At 39.6% G+C, this 11,995-nt stretch overlaps 2 protein-coding genes across 2 annotated transcripts in view; both read left to right on the forward strand.

Moving 5' to 3' along the window:
- LOC131331530 (phosphoenolpyruvate carboxylase 2) overlaps positions 1-2,048 on the forward strand; it is a 6,533-nt gene extending 4,485 nt beyond the window's left edge. Inside the window, exons 9-11 of the mRNA XM_058365534.1 lie at positions 1-396; positions 752-1,138; positions 1,571-2,048. The exon at positions 1-396 is cut by the window's left edge and continues 603 nt beyond it. Coding sequence (XP_058221517.1) covers positions 1-396; positions 752-1,138; positions 1,571-1,867 — 1,080 coding nt within the window. The 3' untranslated portion in view covers positions 1,868-2,048. The remainder of the gene's footprint in view (positions 397-751; positions 1,139-1,570) is intronic.
- A 1,855-nt stretch (positions 2,049-3,903) lies between these two features.
- LOC131331531 (dol-P-Man:Man(6)GlcNAc(2)-PP-Dol alpha-1,2-mannosyltransferase) lies at positions 3,904-11,440 on the forward strand. The gene is made up of 10 exons (XM_058365535.1): positions 3,904-4,337; positions 7,298-7,385; positions 7,483-7,642; positions 7,813-8,030; positions 8,162-8,457; positions 9,138-9,252; positions 9,345-9,483; positions 10,502-10,698; positions 10,809-10,898; positions 11,019-11,440. The coding sequence occupies exons 1-10, from the start codon at positions 4,054-4,056 to the stop codon at positions 11,148-11,150; spliced, it is 1,719 nt and encodes a 572-aa protein (XP_058221518.1). The 5' UTR covers positions 3,904-4,053; the 3' UTR covers positions 11,151-11,440.
- Positions 11,441-11,995: the final 555 nt, after the last annotated feature.

Consider the following 11,995-nt stretch of genomic DNA (forward strand, 5'->3'; position numbering starts at 1 on the left):
GCAGCATGGCAATTGTATAAAGCTCAAGAGGAGCTCATAGAAGTTGCGAAGAAATATGGCGTGAAGTTGACTATGTTCCACGGACGAGGCGGGACCGTTGGAAGAGGAGGCGGGCCGACCCATCTTGCTATATTGTCTCAACCTCCTGATACCATTCACGGGTCTCTCCGTGTCACAGTTCAGGGAGAAGTTATTGAGCAGTCATTCGGGGAGGAGCACTTGTGTTTTAGGACGCTGCAGCGGTTCACAGCTGCCACGCTTGAGCATGGAATGCACCCTCCCGTCTCTCCAAAACCAGAATGGCGTGCTCTGCTGGATGAAGTAGCTGTTTTTGCTACGGAGGAGTACCGTTCCATTGTTTTTAAAGAACCTCGTTTCGTCGAGTATTTCCGCCTTGTAAGTACTCTACAAATGCAATGCATGTTGATTTCCTGTATAAGTTTAAACATGGTTTTGAATATTGGCCGTTAAGGGATTTTGGGCTTCCAATGCCGATATGTACTAGTAGAAAATGCTATACAAACGAACATTGACAAACTATTTTTACTCTCATTAGGTAATGGAACTTTAAAAATTCAAAGTATTTTGCTTGAATGTAATGATAAGGCCAAGTCATATAAGTAAAGAAGAGTTCGGTTGCTAATATCTCAGACAATATTGTACCTTATTGGCCGATCAATGGGTGTATCACTAATACCGGCTGTCCGGCTGTTTGTTGTTATGATATCTTTGTAATTGTTTATGACTTCAGGCGACACCTGAGTTGGAGTACGGTCGAATGAATATTGGTAGCCGGCCATCAAAACGAAAGCCAAGTGGAGGAATTGAATCTCTCCGTGCAATTCCTTGGATCTTTGCCTGGACTCAAACTAGGTTTCATCTCCCGGTATTTCTTGGCTTTGGAGCAGCATTCAAATACGCGATTCAGAAGGACATCAAGAATCTCCACATGCTGCAGGAAATGTACAATGCATGGCCTTTCTTTAGAGTTACTATTGATTTAGTTGAGATGGTGTTTGCTAAGGGAGACCCTGGTATTGCTGCTTTGTACGACAAACTCCTCGTTTCAGAGGAGTTGTGGCCTTTTGGAGAGCGTTTGAGGGCCAAATATGAAGAAACAAAGGGGCTTCTTCTCCAGGTATGTATGCTGTGACATAGTAGAGAAGGTACAGCTGTTTATGAAAAAATCTCAACTATTTTAAACTCAATTTCATCGCATTTGGCTGATGACAATATTGGAAAACAATAACTCACTCATGTGGTATCGTTTTCGTTTTCTCCAGTTCTCCTGAAAATTCAGAGAACTTTCTAAGGGTAAACTTTCTGAAAATAGGCCGCTTTTCATGAGACATGTCTTTGAATTTTCAAAAGCTGTTTTTACGTTATAAATTATGTATGGTTTCTATCATTTTAGTGTTTTTGGCATTTCAATACGTGAGAACCGAATATGGAAATGGAAACAAAGATGAAGAAGAATACCAAAAGACTGAAGAGCCGTCTTTTTTACACTGCCTTGGCTTTCTGCCGATACGATAGTTAAACCATACTAAACCTTTTTCTATTTTGCTAGATTGCTGGACACAGGGATCTTCTAGAAGGGGACCCCTCCTTGAAGCAACGGCTACGCCTTCGCGATTCCTATATCACCACTCTCAACGTGCTGCAGGCATACACGTTAAAGCGTATACGCGATTCTAACTACCATGTCAAGGTGCGCCCCCACATATCAAAGGAGTATGTCGAATCAAGCAAATCTGCAGCTGAACTTGTGAAGTTGAATCCCACAAGTGAGTATGCTCCTGGTCTGGAGGACACCCTCATCTTAACCATGAAGGGAATTGCTGCTGGGTTGCAAAACACCGGTTAGGATTGTGTCCCGTGCTAGAGCACGGCTACTATGCTTTATTTCTCCCAGATGGGAAATCCGAGCGTTTCTGTAACGGGATGAAACATTATCATCGCATTGCTATGCTCAAATACTATGAGAACTGGCAATGTTTTTATGAGTTTTTCGATTTAATAAAATAAATGTGGTCTATTCCATGGAACATGTATGTGTTATCTTGCTATGCCAAGTTATTAAGTCATGCATATCTCCCAGCTACGGCGGAGCGCGGAGGTTCTGGTGAAAAGCAAAGTGTATGAGGCCATTTCTGTCCTGTATTCAAACTTTTTCCTTCTGTTTGTGAGAAATCCGTGTTTCTGATTTTCTATAGAAAGTCTGTGCACATGTCCGATACAGATCAGATTCTTGTGGGGCTCAGGTTCTATAAACACAAGTTCAAAATACAACGCCGGACAGCGTCCGGAGCTGTTCGATGCATGTGGACTCATGTGCATCGAACGGTTCCGGACACAGTTGTGTCTAGAGTTATGTTTTCAAGTTGTGTTTGAGCATTGCTCACCACATGTATGTGAGAGGAGTGCAGTTGGATCTCTGGTTGGTGAGGGTGCGTACCAAACATTTTCCTTGCGCTTTCTATGTTGTGGTGGAAGGTTGAGATGATGATATTTGTTAGGCTCGGACTCCTCGAAGTGTCCCAACAAATTTGGTTAGAAAATGTCACTCCTTGCGATCGTTCTAAAACCAAATTTATGGGTGCGATGTTGAATGTCATAAAAAAAAACTTAAATGAAACCCTCCCTAAGTTTTAAGAGAAAGCGGAAAAACGGTACAACAATATTTTAGAATACATTATTCTTCTTATGTTGGTGGGATTGAAATCTGAACAACAAAGGTGCAAAAGGGGAAGAAAAAAAGGGAAAAACCAAACTACACAGCTTTACATCAGCTTACACATGAGCACAACTCACATAAGCATGCATATATATATATATATATATATATATATATATATATATATATATATATATATATATATATATATATATATATATATATATATATATATATATATATATATATATATTCCTTCCTCTGCAAAAGTAAATATTCCTTCCTCATTCCAATAGATCTCACCCCTTAACAAAGTGTATCAATACAAAGTTAACATTATCACACCACATAGGAAAAAGGCAGACTAAAAGGCACATGAAAGTTCAGTGAGCAATTGATAGAATCCAGACAATATCAGCAGCTGCAGTTTGAGCATAGGCACGATAGTCTGCCTCAGTGGAGGACCTAGCAGTAGTATTATTGTTTTTTAGCACTCCAAGAACACAAGATTAGAGCATACTGATTTACTCGTATTTTGTTTACAAAAGCTAGTAAAGATGACATAGCATGTGTTGTTTCGTGCTGTGTCACACTGAACCATGAGTAACGCTACAACAGATTTAAACAAGTTTGTTCACATTTCTCTTTTATCTCTCGATATAAAATTAACTTATTTTTCGTCATAATATAGGGTGGAGCTGCACATACATTAGGCCGGGCTTGTACTAGATAACAGCGACACTTGTGCATGTTCAAGCCCGGTTCAATAATAATTTGGCATCATTTAATATTCTCAAGTCTGGCCCTTTTAAAGTTTCATTTCCCAAGCCTGTCCAACTAGCTGATATATATTTTTTAAAGTATAGTGCCCAAGTATAAATTAATCATCCCCATTATTATAAATTAGAGTTTATATGAAGACCAAGAAATATATGTATATGTATGCATTAAAAACAGAGTAGTGTGTGTGTGTACATATAGACACATAGGTATAGTAAGTAGATTTTTACCTCTTTCTGGAGTAATATTTTTGGATAATATAAATATATAAAGCACGTCATTGTCATTATTTTATTAGGCCTAGTCGGACCAGACTTGATTTTAAGATATATTTTCAAGTCCATCTCATTAACTAAACGGGATTATAAAGGGGCTAAACTCAGCCCAACTCAATCCGATGGGTTTAAATACATATCACAAAGCCATGGGTTAATTGGCCATGGGTCCGGGTTTCTTTATCAGGAAGCAAGGAACATCTCTGAATCGGGCCGGATCATTTTCAGTTCAAAACGACCGGTCTGGCTTCAGATCCTCTGTTGAGAAAGGAGCGCAGAAGAACACTGTTGAAGACTGAAGAAAGAACAGAGAGAGAGAGCATGGCTCTATCAGCGCGGCAGAGACGGCCACTTCCGTCGGAAGCTTCGTCGTCTTCGTCGCCGTCGCCGGCGTCGTACACGAAGCTCGACAAGCCGAAGAGATCAGACGGCGGAGAAGAGGCGGACAAGGGACTGACGTGGGCGTTACCGCTGTTCGCCCTAGGAGTGCTTCGGTACATGAGCGCCACTTCGAACATCATACACGACTGCGACGAGGTGTTCAATTACTGGGAGCCTCTTCACTTTCTCCTCTTCAAATCTGGCTTTCAGACTTGGGAATACAGGTCCAATAACCTCCCCCTTTCGTCATTTATTTCTGTCTCTGTGTTATATGCATATACGTAGCTCCGTATTGTCTTGGAGAATGATTTGCCTTTGTATTTGACATAGAAATGGTATTTTTCCATAGAAAGACTGATTTTTTTGTCTCGGTACATATTTTTGGTAGCCATAGGCTTCTTCCCTGAGGTTCTATTATTTGGGACTGTTTGGACTATTTGGAGACCCCCTTCTGGTGTAGTCTTGTTGTTTCGATTTAAATTGTATCACATGTATTTACCGAGCTACCACTAAAGGAATTTTTGTTAGGGAGACTTAGCCAAAAATCCCTCATATTTACATTTTTTGAGCTCAAGGACAAGCACATTTCGCAATCAAACGTATGGACAAACACCTCTTGCAACCAAACATAAGGATAAATGTGTTGCATGCTTACTAAAATACACTTTTTGCAAAACTCGTGAAAGTTCACTAATAACTGAAAGTTAGTGAAAGTGCCTAAAACCGTAAGGTATCCTATGAAATTAACTAAACCCTAGGGTACCCTATGGAAGTGCCTAAAATCCGAGTACCCTGTGAGAGTGCCTAAAACCCTAAATCCTATGAAAATGCCTAAACTACTAAAACCCTATAATAGAAAATTGCACCCTAAAATCTTATGAAAGTGCTTAAACCCTAGGGTACCCTACGTCCCTACCCTACCCTAGGGTAGTTTTTCCTTGAAAATATATTTTGTCCTTATGGCTCAATAACTCAAAAAGTTGAAGGACCTCCACTAAAAACTGTTTTGATGACTTCCTTCCCCTAAATGAAAACTATTTTATCATACTTATGGCTAATTTTCCCTTATTGTTATTCTTTCTTTCTGAAAACAAGCAACTTCACGGGGAAGAGGAAACAAGGGAAGTTTCAGATAGTTAGTGAAGTGTCATCGTAAAGGCAGCTGGGGAAGTTCCGAGTAAACAAAATGATATGTGCAATAGGTTTGATAATGAACTGTGGAGATGGGATTGTAGGTGGTAAGTTATTTTATTAGAATTTTTTTCTGCTAAACTGTTAATCATGTTGCACCAAAGATAGTTGCTAAAGTGGCTAGACTCGCAACTTGATTTAAGCTGCCTAGCATTGAAATGCTAGAACTGGTGACCTTGTCAAGTGACTTCTACAAGTAGAAGTATGCTAGTTAAACAACAGCTGAGCTAGTTTCTTCTGGATAAAGTATGATGACCGTCTATGATGCACCAAGAGGTTGCTGTATCGCACACGGGGACACGCCGGGGACACGGCTAGAAATGTGTCCGACACGCCACACGGCGTGTCCAATAATTGAAGTTAATTTTTTTGAGTGGCGTGTCCCCGGCCCTGTCCATATCCCCATTTTTTTGAATTCCAGTGTCCCGTGTCTGTGTCTATGCTACATAGATGACCGTTACAGCTTAAGGTGCATATGTTTGGCGCTCTCAAGTATCCTAGAAGATGATTTTGAATTACACTTTGTCCTGCCATCAATCAAGGCCAAATTTCCAACCATTTATGTAACTATTGGCCATTTGAGTACCATGCCTCTCCCTATGGCAATAGCCAATTGCAGTACCACAATGAGTCGTACCAAAAATTCTTTGACACGTATGATATTCCGTAACAAAATCAAAATATGTCGTACTAGAATCAACAATTGTTAGACCAAACAAAATACATGTGTAAAATACCACAAATTCAGTAAAATAACCAAATTTATTATGACAACACCTAAAATTGTCATTTTCTTACCACAACGTGGCATATCAAAAGAAAACATATTTAAATACTACAAATTATATAACAAACCATAATTGTCATGACAATACCATAATTTGGCATTTTCATGCCCACAACTGTCATAGCAAAGGAAATTGATTAAAATATTCCGTAACAAGACCAAAATACCACAAATTTAGTAATATAATCAAATTTGTTATGACTACACCATAAATTGACGTTTTCATACCCACAATGTGTCATAAAAAAAATTCAATCGGAATGTTCAGTTAACGCGTCATATTTAACCCTCTCTGATTGTCAAAAACTAAAGCTTATGTGACCTCTTGTATATGATAGCAATCAAGTTTACGGAACTTTATAAACTTCACAAACTGAATCATTAGCTTATAATGATATTAGTTTCTTAGAGAATTTTGGGCTAGGTAAATTCGAAATATTTGCTTATTCACGGGGGTTCACTTTTATTTATACAGGTTGTACGTAAAGCTGTTCTCCACTGCTAAAGTCACCCATTAGAGGCTCCTGATTAAGTAATTGCTTCTTTGAAAAAGCCACCTACTTAACCTCTCCATTGTTAAAGTTCCTGGGTTATTGGAAGCTAGGCTATTGTCTCGTTAAGTGTTATTATTGGTTCATTTACTTATTCACCTTATTTGTCATATTAATGACCTTGATTTATATATCCGCTGTCCCGAAAGACTGCAGTTTCATGCTGACTGGTAGGGGTATTCTGTGTCCATTGTTTCTTCATTTAGTCTTTTAATTTCAACTTATCTGTTGGAAGATTGGATGATCACATCGTAGTTGTTGCTAGGATGTGGCTTGATTGTAGCCTTAAGGACTGTTACTTGCGTAATTATGACTTTGAATGAACAGTTCAAAAATGGACATATCAGGGAAAAATGAGTCCCCTTTGTTGCCTTTCTTTGGAAATATATGCTTGTACATGCTTTGATCCTTTTGAACTGGTTGTTCCCACATGTTTTTGGTGAGTTGAAGTCCTCACCATTCATTATTTTGGCTCAGTATGGGGTCTCATTTATCTTGCTTATGTAGATAATGTTTGCCTTTTCCTTTTTTGATTGAAAGGTCTATTACTGTCGAGGTATTTAGGTCATTTTATGATTCTCCATATTTTCCCTGAAGCTTGAAGTGCTTTTGAAGCTTTTTTTTGATTGACCTTTTTATTGTGGTTCTCCTGCAGCTCCCAATTTGCATTACGCTCATACTTGTACCTTCTTTTGCACAAAGTTGTGGGTGAACCAGCTTCCTGGTTGTTTAGTGAGGAGAAAGTAAGATGCTTCTGAATTTCCTTTATAACTTTGCATGTTTATCATGTCGCAGACTAAATGGACTAATATGTCTGAAATGAGATATCTATCATTCCAGGTGAGAGTGTTTTATGCTGTAAGAATCTTTCTTGGGCTCCTCTCTGTTATCACGGAGGCCGCACTGGTTGTAGCACTTTCCAGGAAATATGGGAAACGCCTTGCTTCTTACGCACTTGCGATGCTATGCTTAACTAGCGGTTGTTTTTTTGCTAGTACAAGTGAGTAAGCCTATTCTTTATTCTACTGCTATCCGCATTTGCTCGCATTGTGTGGCTGTAGACTACATCAGGGAATCTTCAGTACAGTCCATGTTCACCCTTACTGCCACTAGAAAATTCTTTGTATCTGTGACCACTTGTATCCAATCTGGCCCTATTTTTTTTTGTAGGTTTCTTGCCAAGTTCATTCTCAATGTATGCCATGTCTCTCTCGTCTGCATTGTTTCTTTTTGAGAAACCTGCCATGGCAGTTGCAGTTGCAGCCATTGGGGTTATTCTTGGCTGGCCATTCTCAGTTTTGGCTTTTCTGCCAATAACGATTTACTCATTGATAAGAAAGTTCAAACAGTCATTTCTTGCGGGTGCAATCACGTCAATTGTGCTTCTGGTAATTTATTTCAATTGTTGCTCAGAGTTTTTCCCCCAAAGTTCATGCCCGTGTTTTTGCAACAAAAGTTTATGTGAGAGTTTATCAGTAATATTAAAAGTCACTTAACAAATGTTCTGGATTTCTTCCAGGCACTCTCATTACTTGTTGACTGCACCTATTACAGAAGATGGACGTCCTCTGCTCTGAATCTGTTGTTATATAATGTATTAGGGGGTGGTGAGAGCCATTTGTATGGAACTGAAGGTCCATTATATTACTTGAAGAATGGATTTAATAATTTCAACTTCTGCTTCATTCTTGCACTGTTGTTCGTTGGAGTCCTGCCCATTGCAAGGAAGAAGTATGCTCCAGACTTGTTTCTTGTTGTCTCTCCTATCTATATTTGGCTGGCATTTATGTCTTTGCAGCCTCACAAAGAGGAAAGGTTGGACTTATTCCTTCCCTCTTTATATTTCCCTACAGTGTTGTTCATTTCTAGTGTTAGGGATATTGATTACTGCCTTTTGTCATTGTCTGGCATGAATTCCAGTGCATGTCTCTGTAGCTTGTTGGATATGTCTTATTGTAGATAGTAACTTGACCTTGAAGGTAAAATATTCTTCCAATTAATCAGAGTATTGGTTCCTCTGTGTGTGTGTGTGTGTGTGTGGACTCTGTGTGTGTGTGCTCTGTTTGTGTGTACTCTGTGTGTGTGATGCTTCTTGTTGTCTGACTTGTTCTACCATTCTCTAGTAACCATTGAACCCCAGACAGCCCCTTCCCCAGTTTTATTATTAAATGTGATTGCCTATTGCAGAATTTATTGGGCTACTTTATTGTTATCAATGTTTATATGCGATGGTGTTGATGAGGGACATCTAGAAAGATTTTTTTCCTTCTATCCATGACATTTTGGCATCATTTTGTGAATTTTGGTTTCACTTCTGGAACCTTAAATTTTACAGCAATATGCTATCTCACTCAATGGTTTTAAATCTCTTGGGTGAGGTTCCTGGGTACAAAAATATGACCTAAACTACAAGATTTGCTTGTTCTGCCTAGCTTGAATTGGTTTTAGTTGGTGCAGAATGATTTGATGACTTATTTATTTAACTGTCACTGCAGATTCCTTTATCCAATATACCCACTTATTTGTGTAGCAGCTGCTGCTGTCATTGAGAGCTTTCCTGATTTTTTCCGAGACAAGTATAACCCCAATCATAATTCACTGCTTATTTCGGTGAGCTTCATCTGAGATATTTTTTTCAATCTCATGAATAATGCTGATCACTGAGATGCTGACTCTGTTAATTTTTGTTTTGCTTTATGTAGATTGCACAAACTCTGAGACCTCTGGTTCTTGGCCTTATTTTGTGCGTCTCCCATGCTCGAACATTCTCCCTCATTCATGGTTATTCTGCTCCATTGGAGATATACAAACATTTGGATTACCATGATCATCTAGGAACGGGTGAGATATTTTCCCCCTTCCAATTGCTTTATAGATCTTCGAAATAACGCTAACTTGGTCAGTGTCGGAGGTGTTTAAACAAGCAGCTCGTTACAATAAAATGTTTGTTTTGGAGAAGGAGATCAACTAATCTCATCTTCAACACCCCATTCTTGATCTGCTTTAGTACTGAATGCTGTTTCATTGTTATTTTAGATTCTCTTCTGTTTAAGGATCTTTCTGATATTTGATATTGTTTTCTGGGAAGGGAAAATATCAAAATAGTAGATGGGGGTATGTCATCTAGAAACGAATGGAAGAATTGTAATTTTCAACGTATCGGATTTGCTTTCTTTGAGTTGGCTTAAGATGTGTAACTGTTCCCAGATCCATGGTTCAGACTTCAGAGGCACTTGGTGGTGGGACTAATCCCAAATTATTAGTCAACTGCCCATTTTAGGAGGGTGTGGGGAAGTGACGTTCTTGTTGGAAATTGTCCCCCATTGGTTAATTATCTCCTCTAAAACTAGTATATGAGCCTAGGCGGCCTCTCCACTCATTGCCAATTGGTTTTGAGTTGGATGCTTTAACATGGTATCAGAGCAGGTTTTCGGAAGCTTTTCCCCTTTGTTTGTGCCATAGTTGCACTTTGTTTCGTTGGGATCCCTGTGTTTCGGATCCTTTGTTGACCTCTCCACGTGTGAGTTGGGGGTTGCACGTGAGGGGGAGTGTTGGAAATTGTCCCACATCGGTTAATTATCTCCTCCAAAACTAGTATACGAGCCTTGGCGGCCTCTCCACTCATTGCCAATTGGTTTTGAGTTGGATGCTTACACTTCTGATAATTCATGACGTAATATGTTTTGGAAGGTAACCACAAGCTCTAACTTTTTCCTGGGTGCTTGAAGTAGTTTCTAGACTCCACGTGCCATTGGGGATGAAGAGAATTCCATAGATGAGTCTAATCTTTGCATGGATGATTTTCCTCTCCATTGCTGTGCGTGCGCTTAATCATATTTTTTTGTTCTCTCTGTTTCAGGTTCTGTAGTTTGTGTTGGAAGTGAATGGCATCGCTTCCCATCATCCTTCTTTATCCCGGATCATGTGGGTCAAGTTCGATGGATAGATGATGGGTTCAGTGGTCTACTTCCATTCCCATTTAATTCTACCTTGGGCGGAACTTCAGCTGCACCACCATACTTTAACAATAAGAACAAGGCATCTGATGAGCAATATGTAATACACTGCTGTCCCCTAATTACTTCATATATCTAAACTTTCATAATCGATGTGCTGTTTCTTGTAACCGGTTTGACATAACGCAACAACAATTTATCATTTTGCAGCTCCAGGATCTGGAAAAGTGTACTTTCCTCGTCGAATTGCACCTTCAACGACCATATCCTTATAGAGGAAGTGATTTGTCAACATGGGAGGTGGAATCTTCTCTCTCTCTCTCTCTCTCTCTCTCTCTCTCTCTCTCTCTCTCTCTCTGTGTACACGTGTGTGCGCACTGCTCATGTATGTTGTACTCATTGTGGGTTTTTGCACCTCAGGTTGTTGCAGCATTACCGTATCTGGACAGGGAGCTTTCACCTCCCATGTATCGGTCATTCTTTATACCGTACCTTTGGCAGGGGAAGAATGTTTTTGGCATCTACAAACTACTTAAGAGAATTCCAAAATGAGAATATGCAGAAGTAGCTTTTCTGTTGTTTCGAAAGTGTTCAGGCTGTAATTTGAACTGTTAATGATGTGCAAGAGTCATATGGTGATGTAGGTCCAATCGGATGCCAAGCCAGCTATCCTTTTTAGTTTTTCAGATCTGGTTTCCTCTTCGAATGTTTTGGCATTGTAGAAGAGTCATATGGTGACAGGAGCTGCCGGCTGAAATTAGAATGATTTTTGTTGATCAATTTTGTCCTTTGTATGGCACGAAACTAACTTCACTAATTTGTCGACTTTCTGGGATTGTAAATTATGCGTCTAGCAGCTTCTTCAGTAGAAGTGAAATCACGGAGTATACACTAGAGTTATATTTGACTGGGCCTACTTGTGATGCGTCAGTATCGGATATGAGTAGTAGTTTTCCGATTTGGTTGAATTACACACAATTAAGCTAGTATTTAGCGGTTGTTAATTTGAAATGCAGTGTTTGCTCATTGTTTAACTGGACTTTTTTGGGAAACCAGCGTAGTCACCCCATTGTATGTGACCATAGAGGTTTCTAACTGTTGTGAGATGTTCGGGGGAGAGGCGCTCCTTGTTTTGGAAGGGAGAATTGGTCACCACAATTCCACTAAGGCGTGAGTTAAACAAGGGTGCGCTCACCGCACGGCGCCTGATTTATGAAGACAATTACTGCTGTGTTCGAACTTGCGACGCCTAATTTATGAAGTCAATTACTGCTGTGTTCGAACTTGCGACGGCGTGGAGAGGTATAGAGTTTTTTTTTTTTATTTATCAAGGGCGATGGAAGCTAATAATAAATGATCATAAATCAGGTTAAATATCCTCCACTTCCTCGTCTCGC

Source organism: Rhododendron vialii, chromosome 6a (genome assembly GCF_030253575.1).
Source record: "Rhododendron vialii isolate Sample 1 chromosome 6a, ASM3025357v1".
NCBI classification, from domain to species: Eukaryota; Viridiplantae; Streptophyta; class Magnoliopsida; order Ericales; family Ericaceae; genus Rhododendron; species Rhododendron vialii.